The following is a 15,788-nucleotide window of genomic DNA, read 5'->3' as shown; positions in this document are numbered from 1 at the left end:
TCTCTAGTCTGGATGATTTAGTTCTTGTCACCCTGTTGTCCTCCCGTCATGAAAATAGGCTGTCCTCACTCAGGTCCGCATGGAGCTGGAGGCAGATCCGGCTGAAAATCGGGAGGTTTTCGGGAGAATATTTGTCCCGGGAGGTTTTCGGGAGAGGCGCTGAATTTCGGGAGGCTCCCGGAAAATTCGGGAGGGTTGGCAAGTATGACATAACCTGTGCCTGCAAAGTGAGTCCCGTCCCCTGCTTTCGCTATTGTTGCACAAAAAAAATGCACTCGTGCTCAACTCTGTCAAGTGTAAAAAAAAACAAAAAAAAACATTTACTGTATAAGGAAATAATATTCACAATCCTTCGTATTTTTTTTTTTTTTTTTTTTTTAAGCTGTACAAATTGTATTGATCTTCTCCATCCTTTAAGTGTGCGGTCCTCGCTACAATCGTGACCGCATATAAAAGTATCTTCCTAAAATGTATAAACAACCAAAAGGCTTACTTGAGTGGTGTATTATAAATCACAGCCATCGAAACAGAAGCGTTCTCATGTCGGATGTCACAATGTTCATGTTACAAAAATGTACAACGCTATACGGCCCTAGAAGCACGAATCAGACAAGGTGTGGAAAGATGTGGCTTCCATCTTCTACTGGAAAAATCCAACTTCTGTAGTCCTTATAATTAGATTGAATATAGCAGGAAAAAAAAATGTGTTCACCTTTAGAGTTTTTTTTTTTTTTATATCTTGTATACAATATAGAACATGTAGATCTTATCTCTTTAAATGGTTATATCATCGACGGCGTTGCAATGGTACGTTCTCCGTAGTTTTCGGGGAGGGGGGGGGGTTCAATATGGGAAACAAATGAATAAATCACATTTTTGTATATAAATTGGATGAAGGGGTCATGCAGCCCTCCTCTTGTTTCCTTGCAGGGAAAGCATCCTCAGCAAAAGTTGGTCCTAAGAACACAAACCAGAGGCGAGATGGTCCGATCCAGGTGAAGAAAAAAAAAAAAAGAAAAAAAAAAGTGGTGTCCAATCTGTGGCTATATACTGTACACACGCGTGGTTGGTTAGCAGCACAAGTTGGGTGTCGGACTTTGGCTGGAGCTTTTTCACTGCGGGGGGGGGGGGGGGGGGGGGGGGGGGGGGGGGTCTTCTTTCGTTGTCAATGCAAAGGAAACTATGGAGGAAAGAAAAAAAACAAAAACAAAAGTACGGTCGGCTCTAGCAGGTGAAGTCCTCAAACACCCCGTGGTGCCCCGTGTGGTGGTGGTGAGGGTGGTGGTGGTGGTTGGGCAGCATGGTGTTGGCGTACGCCCCCTCCGGGTGACTCCGTGTCGTCGCGTTAGGCTCCTGTTGGAAGCGCAGAAAGACCTCGATTAGCCAAAAATTGGTTGTAGAACTGAACTCGTAAATCATAAAAAATAAAGCAAATTACCGCATTGTTTGGACTATAAAGTGCACCGGTGTATAAGCCACACCCACAACATTTTCGGATATTTTCCCCCCCCCCCTCCATATATTAGCCACACCAGACTATACGTCACAATTATATACGTCGCGAAATACGTTTCTTTTACACAGAAATATTTTGTAAATACCTTAATAGTTTCTGTAACACGGCAGTAAAACGGCTGATGAAATAAAACAGAAGCCATCGCTATGAGTTAGCCACACCCACAACATTTTTGGAAATCATTCCCCCCCCCCCATATATAAGTCGCAAATATATACGTTGTGAAATAAGTTTTCTTTTTTTACACATAAATATTTTGTAAATGTTTATTTACATACCGTAATTGTTTCCAATTGTCTGTAACGCGGCAGTAAAACGGCTGATGAAATAAAACAGAAGCCATGGCCATGGACGAATGTAGATTCAATACGTTACGATAGCACGTACAAATATGCACGGAAACACTCCTACAGACGTCACACATGGGCCGGTTTAATAAGTAGGAATTGTTTTAGTTACATTGTAAAACTTACAAACGTTTTTCGCAGTGAATAATGAAGGATCCATACGAGTAGAAACGCTATGGACGGCGAGAGGACGGAACGGCACTTGTACTTCCAGTTGAAAGCTCACTCTAAATAGAAGGATGTATACATTTGCGACTAATTCGCAAATGTATACCTTGTGAAATTCTTTAAAAAAAATTTTTTTTTTACACAAATATTTTGTAAATGTTTGTTTACATACCTTAATTGTTTCCAAAAAAGTGTCTGTAACACGGCAGTAAAACGGCCGATCAAACAAAACAGAAGTCATCGTCATGGACCCACTAGCTGCTGAAGCTAGCTCTCCAATAAGCTAAACAGACTCAATAACTCCACGGTGACGTTTTGGTGAATTTACTGAAGAATTTACGAAATTGAAACAATACAAAAAGATTGCTATTGTAAGTTACTACCAGACACTCGTAAATGTGTTAGCATGTTAGCTAATGCTAAAGAAAATACGTTACGATAGCACGTACAAATATGCATGAAAACACCTCTACAGACGTCACACATGGGACGGTTTAGTAAGTAGGAGTTGTTTTAGTTACATTGTAAGGCTTACAAGCGTTTCTCGCAGTGAATAATAAAAGATCCATACGAGTAGGAACGGCGTTTGTACTTCCGGTTGAAAGCTCAGTCTAAACAGAAGGATGTATATATTTACAACTAATTCGCAAATATATATGTTGTGAAATAAGTTGTTTTTTTTACATAAGTATTTTGTAAATGTTTATTTACATACCTTAATTGTTTCCAAAAAGTGTCTGTAACACGGCAGTAAAACGGCCGATCAAACAAAACAGAAGTCATCGTCATGGACCCACTAGCTGCTGAAGCTAACTCTCCAATAAGCTAAACAGACTCAATAACTCCACGGTGACGTTTTGGTGAATTTACTGAAGAATTTACGAAATCGTACAAAAAGATTGCTATTGTAAGTTACTACCAGACACTCGTAAACGTGTTAGCATATTAGCTAATGCTAACAAAGCTAGCTTCATTACGTTACAATACAAATATGCACGAAAACACCTCTACAGACGTCACACATGGGCCGGTTTAGTAAGTAGGAATTGTTTTAGTTACATTGTAAAACTTAAAAGCGTTTCTCGCAGTGATGAATGAAGGATCCATACGAGTAGGAACGCTATGGACGGCGAGAGGACGGAACGGCACTTGTACTTCCGGTTGAAAGCTCAGTCTAAACAGAAGGATGTATATATTTGCGACTAATTCGCAAATGTATACCTTCTGAAATTATTATTTGTTTTTTTTTACACAAATATTTTGTAAATGTTTATTTACATACCTTAATTGTTTCCAAAAAGGTGTCTGTAACACGGCAGTAAAACGGCCGATCAAACAAAACAGAAGTCATCGTCATGGACCCACTAGCTGCTGAAGCTAGCTCTCCAATAAGCTAAACAGACTCAATAACTCCACGGTGACGTTTTGGTGAATTTACTGAAGAATTTGCGAAATTGAAACAATACAAAAAGATTGCTATTGTAAATTACTACCAGACACTCGTAAACGTGTTAGCATGTTAGCTAATGCTAAAGAAAATACGTTACGATAGCACGTACAAATATGCATGAAAACACTCCTACAGACGTCAAACATGGGACGGTTTAGTAAGTAGGAGTTGTTTTAGTTACATTGTAAGGCTTACAAACGTTGCTTGCAGTGAATAATAAATGATCCATACGAGTAGGAACGGCATTTGTACTTCCGGTTGAAAGCTCTAAACAGAAGGATGTATATATATTTGCGACTAATACGCAAATGTATATGTTGGGAAATATTATTTTTTTACACAAATATTTTGTAAATGATTATTTACATACCTTAATTGTTTCCAAAAAGTGTCTGTAACACGGCAGTAAAACGGCCGATCAAACAAAACAGAAGTCATCGTCATGGACCCACTAGCTGCTGAAGCTAGCTCTCCAATAAGCTAAACAGACTCAATAACTCCGTTTTGGTGAATTTACTGAAGAATTTACGAAATTGAAACAATACAAAAAGATTGCTATTGTAAATTACTACCAGACACTCGTAAACGTGTTAGCATATTAGCTAATGCTAAAAAAGCTAGCTTCATTACGTTACAATACAAATATGCACGAAAACACCTCTACAGACGTCACACATGGGCCGGTTTAGTAAGTAGGAATTGTTTTAGTTACATTGTAAAACTTACAAGCGTTTCTCGCAGTGATGAATGAAGGATCCATACGAGTAGGAACGAGAGGACGGAACGGCACTTGTACTTCCGGTTGAAAGCTCAGTCTAAACAGAAGGATACTCGTCCAAAAGACACATTTTCACTGTATGTGCTTTTTTATTTTATTAACTATTTACAAAGAAAAATCCATAAATCAGCTGCACCGTTTAATAAGCCGCAGGATTCAAAGCGAAGGAAAAAAATGTTGCAGCTTATAGCCTAGAATTTACGGCGGATGCAAGCAGACGAATGTGGGAACAAGAGTCACACGGACATGCTGGGAGCTTTTTTTGTACAAAGCATGAAAAAGTTGTGTTATTTAAAAACCCCAAAACAGATGAAAGTATGACAATAATCTGTTGATTTAAAACAGATGAAATAGACAAACAGTAACAAGAACTATACAACTATTTGGGTCTCTGCTGCCCTTTTATACGACTGCACAGGGGAGAAAATATATTCCACACGTCCTCATTTCGAGGATTTCAAGCACATAACAGCCGAGCTGGAAAAAATAAAATCCTACGCACTTCACGTTTCACACAGAAACTGAAATAGCCAACTCAAAATAGACCTTTTTTCCCCCTGATTCTGTGTTATTAGAAAGTGTAAAGGATATTATTGTATTGAAGTGTGGGGCAGTGCCTGTGGAACATAAGAATCACTAGTGGACAACCCACAGTTCAACTTAGTGAAACCTCATGAATGATGTACAAAGCTAAGCAACAATTAAAACAGATTTGTTAAAAGAGAAATTAATTATCATTTACAAACCCCGTTTCCATATGAGTTGGGAAATTGTGTTGGATGTAAATATAAACGGAATACAATGATTTGCAAATCCTTTTCAACCCATATTCAGTTGAATGCACTACAAAGACAAGATATTTGATGTTCAAACTCATAAACTTTTTTTTTTTTTTTTAGCAAATAATAATTAACTTAGAATTTCACGGCTGCAACACGTGCCAAAGTAGTTGGGAAAGGGCATGTTCACCACTGTGTTACATGGCCTTTTCTTTTAACAACACTCAATAAACGATTGGGAACTGAGGAAACTAATTGTTTATGTAGAGCTTCAGTCGTTCAACAGTCCGGGGGTCTCCGCTGTCGTATTTTAGGCTTCATAATGCGCCACACATTTTCGATGGGAGACAGGTCTGGACTGCAGGCGGGCCAGGAAAGTAAGTGAATTAGTGAATTATATTTTATATAGCGCTTTTCTCTAGTGACTCAAAGCGCTTTACATAGTGAAAACCCAATATCTAAGTTACATTTAAACCAGTGTGGGTGGCACTGGGAGCAGGTGGGTAAAGTGTCTTGCCCAAGGACACAACGGCAGTGACTAGGATGGCGGAAGCGGGGATCGAACCTGCAACCCTCAGGTTGATGGCACGGCCATTCTACCAACCGAGCTATACCATATATATATACTATATATATATATGTACCCGCACTCTTTTTTTTTACGAAGCCACGCTGTTGTAACACGTGCTGAATGTGGCTTGGCTTTGTCTTGCTGAAATAAGCAGGGGCGTCCATGAAAAAGACGGCGCTTAGATGGCAGCATATGTTGTTGTACCTTTCAGCATTAATGGTGCCTTCACAGATGTGTAAGTTACCCATGTTTTGGGCACTAATACACCCCCATACCATCACAGATGGTATGGGAACTTTGCGTCGATAACAGTCTGGATGGTTCGCTTCCCCTTTTTTGTCCGGATGACACGATGTGGAATATTTCCAAAAACAATTTGAAATGTGGACTCGTCAGACCACAGAACACTTTTCCACTTTGCATGAGTCCATCTTAGATGATCTCGGGGCCCAGAGAAGCCGGCGGCGTTTCTGGGTGTTGTTGATAAATGGCTTTCGCTTTGCATAGTAGAGCTTTAACTTGCACTTACAGATGTAGCGACCAACTGTATTTAGTGACAGTGGTTTTCCGAAGTGTTCCCGAGCCCATGTGGTGATATCCTTTACACACACACACACACACACACACACACACACACACACACACACACACACACACACACACACACACACACACACACACACACACACACACACAAAGACATAAAAGAAAGTGCACCTCTGTTTTGTTCTCCTCCAGACCAACAGTAGCCACAGTGCTGGGCTGCTGTTTGCTCTTCTCCTCTTTGCTCTTTGGTCTCAGGAGACGTCGTAATCGCTGCTTGATGACCTGCACACAGCACAATGTACATGTCTGTCCATTCACACATTACATCATCCATCTAAACATACACATCAATGTAAACATTCATGTACACACACTGTCTGTCCATTCAGTTGACACATTTTCATCACATAAACATTCATATACACACATCATTTACACATCAGTCTGTCCATTCACGCACACATTAATGAAACGTTCAAAAAATTCATTTAAACGTTCATATGCACGCACAATGTACATGTCTGTCCATTCACATACAAATCAATGCAACATTTTTATACACATCTAATAAAATTACATTTGTCAGTTTGTCAGTTCACGCATACAAATCAATTTAAACAATAATGTACATTTAAGTACACACACTCTAAATGTCTGTCCATACACGTTCACACATCATAACGCGTATGTCCATACTAATACACACATCTTGTAAATCAGTTCACACATTCTCATCACATAAACATTCATGTACACACATCATTTAAACATAAGTCTGTCCATTCATGTACACATTAATGAAACGATCAAACATGCATAATGAAAATATTTGTCAGTTTACACATTCATATGCACACACAATGTACATGTCTGTCCATTCACATACGAATCAATGCAACATTTTTATACACATCTAATAAAATTATCTGTATGTCAGTTCACGCATACAAATCAAATTAAACATGCACATACACACATCATAACGCGTATGTCCGTACTAAGACAAACATCATGTAAATCACTTCACGCATGCTCATCACATCAACATTCATATACACACATCATTTAAACATAAGTCTGTCCATTCATGTACACATTAATTAAACGTTCGAACATGCATAATGAAAATATTTGTCAGTTTACACATCCATTTAAACATTCATATGCACACACAATGTACATGTCTGTCCATTCACATACAAATCAATGCAACTTGTTTTATACACATCTAATACAAATATATGTATGTCAGTTCACACCTACACATTTATTTAAACATTCATATGCACACACAATGTACACGTCTGTCCATTCACATACAAATCAATGCAACTTTTTTTATACACATTTAATACAAATATATGTATGTCAGTTCACACATACAAATATATTTAAACATTAATGCACATACACACAATCTAAATGTCTGTCCATTCACATGCACACATCATAACGAGTACGTCCATACTAATACAAACGTGTAAATCAGTTCACACATTCTCATCACATGAACATTCATATACACACATCATTTAAACATCAGTCTGTCCATTCATGTACACATTAATTAAATGTTCAAACACGCATAATGAAAATAGTTGTCTGTCAGTTCACACATCCATTCAAACATTCATATGCACGCACAATATACATGTCTGTCCATTCACATACGAATCAATGCAACATTTTTTATACACATCTAATACAAATATATGTATGTCAGTTCACACATTCAAATCAAATTAAACATGCACATACACACATCATAACGCGTATGTCCATACTAAGACAGACATCATGTAAATCACTTCACGCATGCTCATCACATAAACATTCATATACACACATCATTTAAACATCCGTCTGTCCATTCATGTACATATTAATTAAACGTTCAAGCATGCATAATGAAAATATTTGTCAGTTTACACATCCATTTAAACATTCATATGCACACACACAATGTACTTGTCTGTCCATTCACAAACAAATCACTACAACATTTTATACACGTCTAATAAGATATGTCTGTCAGTTCACACATTCGCATTCATTTAAACATTCATATGCACACACGATGTACATGTCTGTCCATTCACATACATATTACTTAAACATTCATACACACATCAAAAATATCTCTCAGTTCACATACACATCCATTTAAACACGTGTATGCACACTCATCGCAAATGTCTGTCCATTCACTTACACACGTCATTTAAACATGTCCGTCCACACTGATACACACGTTACGTAAATATTTGTCAGTCAGTTCACATATACACATCAAATAAACATTAATATATTGTACACACAAACATCTGTCTGTCCATTCACATACACTTCACGAACACATTTATATACTCACGTGATTAAAATATATTCTGTCAGTCCACACATACACATCTGTTTAAACATTCGTATATCTGTACACACAACATGTAGCTGTCAATCAGTTCATGCATACTCATCACAAAAACATTCAAGTACACACATAATGTACACATCAGTGTGTCCATTCACGTACACATTAAACATTCAAACATGCATAATGAAAATATTTGTCTGTCAGTTCACACATGCGCATGCATTTAAACATTTGTATGCAAACACAATGTAAATGTCTGTCCATTCACATACACACATTGTCTAAACATGTCCGTCTATACTACTACACACGTCACATAAATATTTGTCAGTCAGTTCACAGAAACATTCATATATTGCACATACATGAAGATCTGTCTGTCCATTCACATACACTTCACAAAAACATTTCTTTGTACTCAAATGATAAAAATATATTCTGTCAGTTCACACATACACATCTGTTTAAACATTCGTATATCTGTACACACAACATGTAGCTGTCAATCAGTTCATGCATACTCATCACAAAAACATTCAAGTACACACATAATGTACACATCAGTGTGTCCATTCACATACCAATTAAACATTCAAACATGCATAATGAAAATATTTGTCTGTCAGTTCACACATGCGCATGCATTTAAACATTTGTATGCAAACACAATGTAAATGTCTGTCCATTCACATACACACATTGTCTAAACATGTCCGTCTATACTAATACACACGTCACGTAAATATTTGTCAGTCAGTTCACAGAAACATTCATATATTGCACATACATGAAGATATGTCTGTCCATTCACGTACACTTCACAAAAACATTTCTTTGTACTCAAATGATACAAATATATTCTGTCAGTTCACACATATACATATATTTAAACATTCGTATATCTGTACACACAACATGTAGCTGTCAATCAGTTCATGCATACTCATCACAAAAACATTCAAGTACACACATAATGTACACATCAGTGTGTCCATTCACGTACACATTAAACATTCAAACATGCATAATGAAAATATTTGTCTGTCAGTTCACACATGCGCATGCATTTAAACATTTGTATGCAAACACAATGTAAATGTCTGTCCATTCACATACACACATAGTCTAAACATGTCCGTCTATACTAATACACACGTCACGTAAATATTTGTCAGTCAGTTCACAGAAACATTCATATATTGCACATACATGAAGATCTGTCTGTCCATTCACATACACTTCACAAAAACATTTCTTTGTACTCAAATTATAAAAATATATTCTGTCAGTTCACACATATACATATATTTAAACATTCATATACCTGTACACAAAATGTGGCTGTAAATCCGTTCATGCATACTCATCACAAAAACATTCATGTGCACACATAAACCTCTGTCTGTCCATTCACATACAGCTTACTTAAAGGGGTGATTTTATGATTTAAAACACTTAGTAATGGTGGTTCAAAATTTGGTTACGTTTTTATTTCACACGTCCCCTCCGACTGCGACGTGTCTATCCATTCACACGCACACATGTGTGAGGGGAGTCTGGAGACTCTCAGGGACCGCACCATTAGGTAAGGACATGTAGACATGAGCCAGTCCATGAGTCCAAGGTTTGGTACTGCAAAAACTGTGAGAACTGTTCCGTTTGACAAACGTGTGGGTAGCAAGAGGGCTACAATAAGGTTGTCAGCGAGCAGACAGGCTGTAGAGTGGCGTCGGTCTAATCAGGCAACACCACATTAGTCAGACTGCGCCATAAATGGCAATCGGACAGAAGGGAATTTGAGGTGACATTTGTTGTTGGCAGGCTGAATGGGGGCCAAAATAGGGTCAGAAAAGGGTCTGCCATGCCTAATCGGCTCGCTCCTGGGTTTTTATCCGGCCGATTGTTGGCCTGCAGCGTGAGGGACTTGCCAGCATGCAAAAAAAAAAAAACCCCGCCAAGTTCAAGGCACAGACAACATTTGTATAACGGTATAAATAAACCAAAAGTCAGCGTGCAATATAATTCATTCCTCAAGCAAGATTGCTGTAAATTCAAAACCTTTAAAAAGGGAACAGCCCTTTCCAGGGATTTTGTCTGCCATTCACAATCCCTTCATTCTAAGTCATAAATAAACTCTAGCAAAAGTCAGCTAACAATGGTCTCAATGAGAGTCGCTCTATTCCGCCTATAAAGCACTCTAAAAAACATCAACGTTTTATATCCATGCTTTAATATGTAATATTAAATTAATATGTAATATGTAATGTTATATGTAATATATTTAATATGTAATGTAGTAACATTCATAATTAGAGATGTCCGATAATGGCTTTTTTTATTTTATTTATTTATTTATTTATTTTTTATTTTTTTTATTTCTATTTTTTATTTTTTTGATAATGGCTTTTTTGCCGATATTCCGATATTGTCCAACTCTTAATTACCGATTCCGATATCAACCGATACCGATATATACAGTCGTGGAATGAACACATTATTATGCCTAATTTTGTTGTGATGCCCCGCTGGATGCATTAAACAATGTAACAAGGTTTTCCAAAATAAATCAACTCAAGTTATGGAAAAACAAATGCCAACATGGCACTGCCATATTTTTATTATTGAAGTCACAAAGTGCATTTTTTTTTTAACATGCTCTATATAGAGTATTGTTGGCGTTTTTTGGATGTTTTTAGAGGGCTTTATTGGCGGAAAAGACTATTGTTATTAGCTGCATTGTTAGCCACCTCTTACTAGCAGTATTTTGCGACTTAGAATGCATAAAAAATGACATGTGTCTTACATAGGGATTGTGAATGATAGGCAATATTCCCTAAAAAAGTGCAATTCTCCTTTTAAGTTAGGACACAGCAATTTTAATAAAAATAACATTATTAACATTTTTAAGTAAGAATCGCGATTCATTCGAAAATGCATTTTTTTTTGACACCCCTACTGATTGGACGAGTTGGAACAAACACAATCATTCACAGTAGAAGCAGAGAGAGAGCACAGTACCTCGTAGATATAATCGAGTATTTCTAAGAACGTCAGGATACTGGCCCCAATGAAAAGACCCATCTGTAAACATTCATGTACACACACTGTCTGTCCATTCACGCACACACATCACCATCTTAACGCGGATGTCCATACTAATACAAACATCATGGAAATCAGTCGACACATTCTCATCACATAAACATTCATATACACACATCATTTAAACATCAGTCTGTCCATTCACGCACACATTGATGAAACGTTAAAAAAATTAATTTAAACGTTCATATGCACGCACAATGTACATGTCTGTCCATTCACATACAAATCAATGCAACATTTTTATGCACATCTAATAAAATTACATTTGTCAGTTTGTCAGTTCACGCATACAAATCAATTTAAACAATAATGTACATTTAAGTACACACACTCTAAATGTCTGTCCATACACACATCATAACGCGTGTCCATACTAATACACACATCTTGTAAATCAGTTCACACATTCTCATCACATAAACATTCATATACACACATCATTTAAACATAAGTCTGTCCATTAATGTACACAATAATTAAACGATCAAACATGCATAATGAAAATATGTACAGACATGTACATGAAGTCACAAAGTGCATTTTTTTTTTAACATGCCTCAAAACAGCAGCGGGGGGTGTATATTGTTGCGTCCCGGAAGAGTTAGTGCTGCAAGGGGTTCTGGGTATTTGTTCTGTTGTGTTATGGTGTGGATGTTCTCCCGAAATGTGTTTGTCATTCTTGTTTGGTGTGGGTTCACAGTGTGGCGCATATTTGTAACAGTGTTAAACTTGTTTATATGGCCACCCTCAGTGTGTTCTGTATGGCTGTTGACCAAGTATGCCTTGCATTCACTTGTGTGTGTGAAAAAGCCATAGATATTATGTGATTGGGCCGGCACGCAAAGGAAGCGCCTTTAAGGTTTATTGGCGCTCTGTACTTCTCCCTACGTCCGTGTACACAGCGGCGTTTTAAAAAGTCATACATTTTACTTTTTGAAACTGATACAGATAATTTCCGATATTACATTTTAAAGCATTTATCGGCCGAGAATATCGTCAGTCCGATATTATCGGACATCCCTATTAATAATTATTATTTACGTATTTTGCTCACTTTAATCATGCGACGGCGTGTTCATTTTCCCCTTCATGAGAGACAACAAAGACTACTTTGGGAAAAATGATGATCCAGAGCCTTATATTTTTTGAGCCTGAATGTACAGAAGATGACCTAAAAGTTTTAAGAAGCTGAGTGAAAAGCAGATGCAGCTTTAGCGAAACGCTAAACGTCATGTAGCAGTATTGCTAAGTGCGAGCTATAAACGTGATAAAACGTTCACTTACTGTACAATGTCTGCTCTCACTGGCATACCGACTGATGGGATTTAGATGCCGAATTAACACATTTTAACAATTTTAACGAGCATCTTTTCGTGTCTTTCTCGCCATCTCCGGGTCTAAGTTGGATGTCAATGTTGACCAACTTCTCGGTTTATGTCCACAACCTTCTACTATCCAGGTGAGAGACATGATTTATAATATAGAATTAAGTTTCACCAACTCAGAGGCGATGCAGCAGCACATGTCAATATAGCAGCACAAGCTAGTTAGCGCTCTGTGATTAGGGCACCACTAAAAATAGTTTGTCTGCGTTAGCACTTATAATAACAAAATTGCTAAAGGTTAATATTCAGGTTATGAGATGTAAATAGAGTATTGTTGGCGTTTTTTGGATGTTTTTAGAGGGCTTTATTGGCGGAAAAGACTATTGTTATTAGCTGCATTGTTAGCCACCTCTTACTAGCAGTATTTTGCGACTTAGAATGCATAAAAAATGACATGTGTCTTACATAGGGAGTGTGAATGATAGGCAATATTCCCTAAAAAAGTGCAGTTCTCCTTTTAAGTTAGGACACAGCAATTTTAATAAAAATAACATTATTAACATTTTTAAGTAAGAATCGCGATTAATTCGAAAATACTTTTTTTTTGACACCCTTACTGATTGGACGAGTTGGAACAAACACAATCATTCACAGAAGCAGAGAGAGAACACAGTACCTCGTAGATATAATCGAGTATTTCTAAGAACGTCAGGATACTGGCCCCAATGAAAAGACCCATCTGTCCACCAATGTCACCTGAAAACAAACAACATTAAAGACATTACAATAATTCCAGAACATTGCTACAAAGTTTCACTTCATCTCCTTTTTAATCAGTGGGTTAAATAAATAAATACAAAACAAAAAACAAAAATCAATTGAAAAAAATCAATATTGCCTGAGATTATCTGGTACACATTTTAGTAGTAAAATATAAGTATTTTAATATTTATATTAAAAAAAAAAAAAAAAAAAAAAAAAATGGAATAAAAAAAAAAAAAAAAAAAAAACAATAACTAAATGAATACATGTTTTTTGAGATCATCCAGTGAGTAGTAAAATACATGTATTTTCATATTTAGAGTAGAGAAAGAAAATAATGCCTGATGTGATCGGGTACACATTTTGATAAGTAAAATATATGTATTTTCAAACTTAGATAATAATTAAAAAAAAATATATATACAAAAAAATGAATACAAAAACAATAATTAAATAAGTAAAAAAAATATGTTTAGAAAAAAAAATAATACCCAAAATGTTATAAAAAAAAAAAAAAAAAAGAATAAATAAATTGAAATATATATATATATATATATATATATATATATGTATGTGTGGGGAAAAAAAATCACAAGACTATTTCATCTCTACAGGCCTGTTTCATGAGGGGGGTACCCTCAATCGTCAGGAGATACATATATTGCGCTCTACTACGGTATCGAGCACTATTTTTTGGATAACCTTATTAAGACATATATATATATATATATATATATATATATATATATATATATATATATATATATATATATATATATATATATATATATATATATATGTATATTGCCGGCGGGTGTGCAGGGGGAACATATGTTGTCGTAGAAACCTTTTATAAAAAAGGTTGCCTGATATTATCTGGTACACATTTAATAAGTAATAGATAGAATAGACATGGAAAACATGAGATTATTTTGTACACATTTTGAGTAGTAAAAAATATGTATGTTCATATTTAGAGTTGCTACAAAGTTTCACTTCATCTCCTTTTTAATCAGTGGGTTAAATAAATAAATACAAAACAAAAACCAAAAACAATACACAAACAAATCAATTGAAAAAAATCAATATTGCCTGAGATTATCTGGTACACATTTTTAGTAGTAAAATATAAGTATTTTAATATTTATATTAAAAAAAATAAAAAAATAAAATTGGAATTAAAAAAACAACAAAAAAACAATAACAAAATGAATACATGTTGTCTGAGATCATCCAGTGAGTAGTAAAATATGTGTATTTTCATACTTAGATAGTGATAAAAAAAAATCATATTAAAAAAAACCCCAAACAAAAACAATAATTAAATAAGTAAAAAAAAATTTGCTTAGAAAAAAAATAATACCCAAAATTGTATTTAAAAAAAATAAAATAAAAAGAATAAATAAATTGAAATATATATATATATATATATATATATATATATATATATATATATATATATATATATATATATATATATATATATATATATATATATATATATATATATATGTATATTGCCGGCGGGTGTGCAGGGGGAACATATGTTGTCGTAGAAACCTTTTATAAAAAAGGTTGCCTGATATTATCTGGTACACATTTAATAAGTAATAGATAGAATAGACATGGAAAACATGAGATTATTTTGTACACATTTTGAGTAGTAAAAAATATGTATGTTCATATTTAGAGTTGCTACAAAGTTTCACTTCATCTCCTTTTTAATCAGTGGGTGGGAGGAATTTTTGCCTCATTCTGAAGCATTAAGAAGTCGGGGCTGGTTAATTTCTCCACCTGGACGAGCTGCAGTGTGCTCAAACAACCACCAGGTATCATCTGTGAGCAGATAATAACCTATCATCTCTTTCTCTTTCGGACTTTACAGTTCTTTGTAGTGCATTCTTCACTCTTGCTTTAAATGAGGGATGAGGCAAAAAACTAATCCGGACCCACTGTACACAAACATAGGTGATTATTATTTATCAAACATGTGTTGTATTATGTTGACGGATAATACCTAATAAACCTGCAACGTCGTACGCTTTCTTTTGCTCGATTGTTTCATAGTTT

At 35.7% G+C, this 15,788-nt stretch overlaps 1 protein-coding gene across 1 annotated transcript in view; it reads right to left on the bottom strand.

Moving 5' to 3' along the window:
- Positions 1–1,153: 1,153 nt before the first annotated feature.
- Positions 1,154–15,788, bottom strand: part of asic4a (acid-sensing (proton-gated) ion channel family member 4a) — a 356,165-nt gene continuing 341,530 nt past the window's right edge. Inside the window, exons 7-10 of the mRNA XM_061926609.2 lie at positions 15,736–15,788; positions 13,633–13,712; positions 6,327–6,437; positions 1,154–1,353 (exon numbers count right to left, since the gene is read on the bottom strand). The exon at positions 15,736–15,788 is cut by the window's right edge and continues 39 nt beyond it. Coding sequence (XP_061782593.1) covers positions 1,225–1,353; positions 6,327–6,437; positions 13,633–13,712; positions 15,736–15,788 — 373 coding nt within the window. The 3' untranslated portion in view covers positions 1,154–1,224. The remainder of the gene's footprint in view (positions 1,354–6,326; positions 6,438–13,632; positions 13,713–15,735) is intronic.

This window comes from Nerophis lumbriciformis, linkage group LG31, assembly GCF_033978685.3.
Source record: "Nerophis lumbriciformis linkage group LG31, RoL_Nlum_v2.1, whole genome shotgun sequence".
NCBI classification, from domain to species: Eukaryota; Metazoa; Chordata; class Actinopteri; order Syngnathiformes; family Syngnathidae; genus Nerophis; species Nerophis lumbriciformis.
The sequence above is the reverse complement of the archived record's forward strand: the minus strand, read 5'-3'. Positions and strand labels throughout refer to the sequence as shown.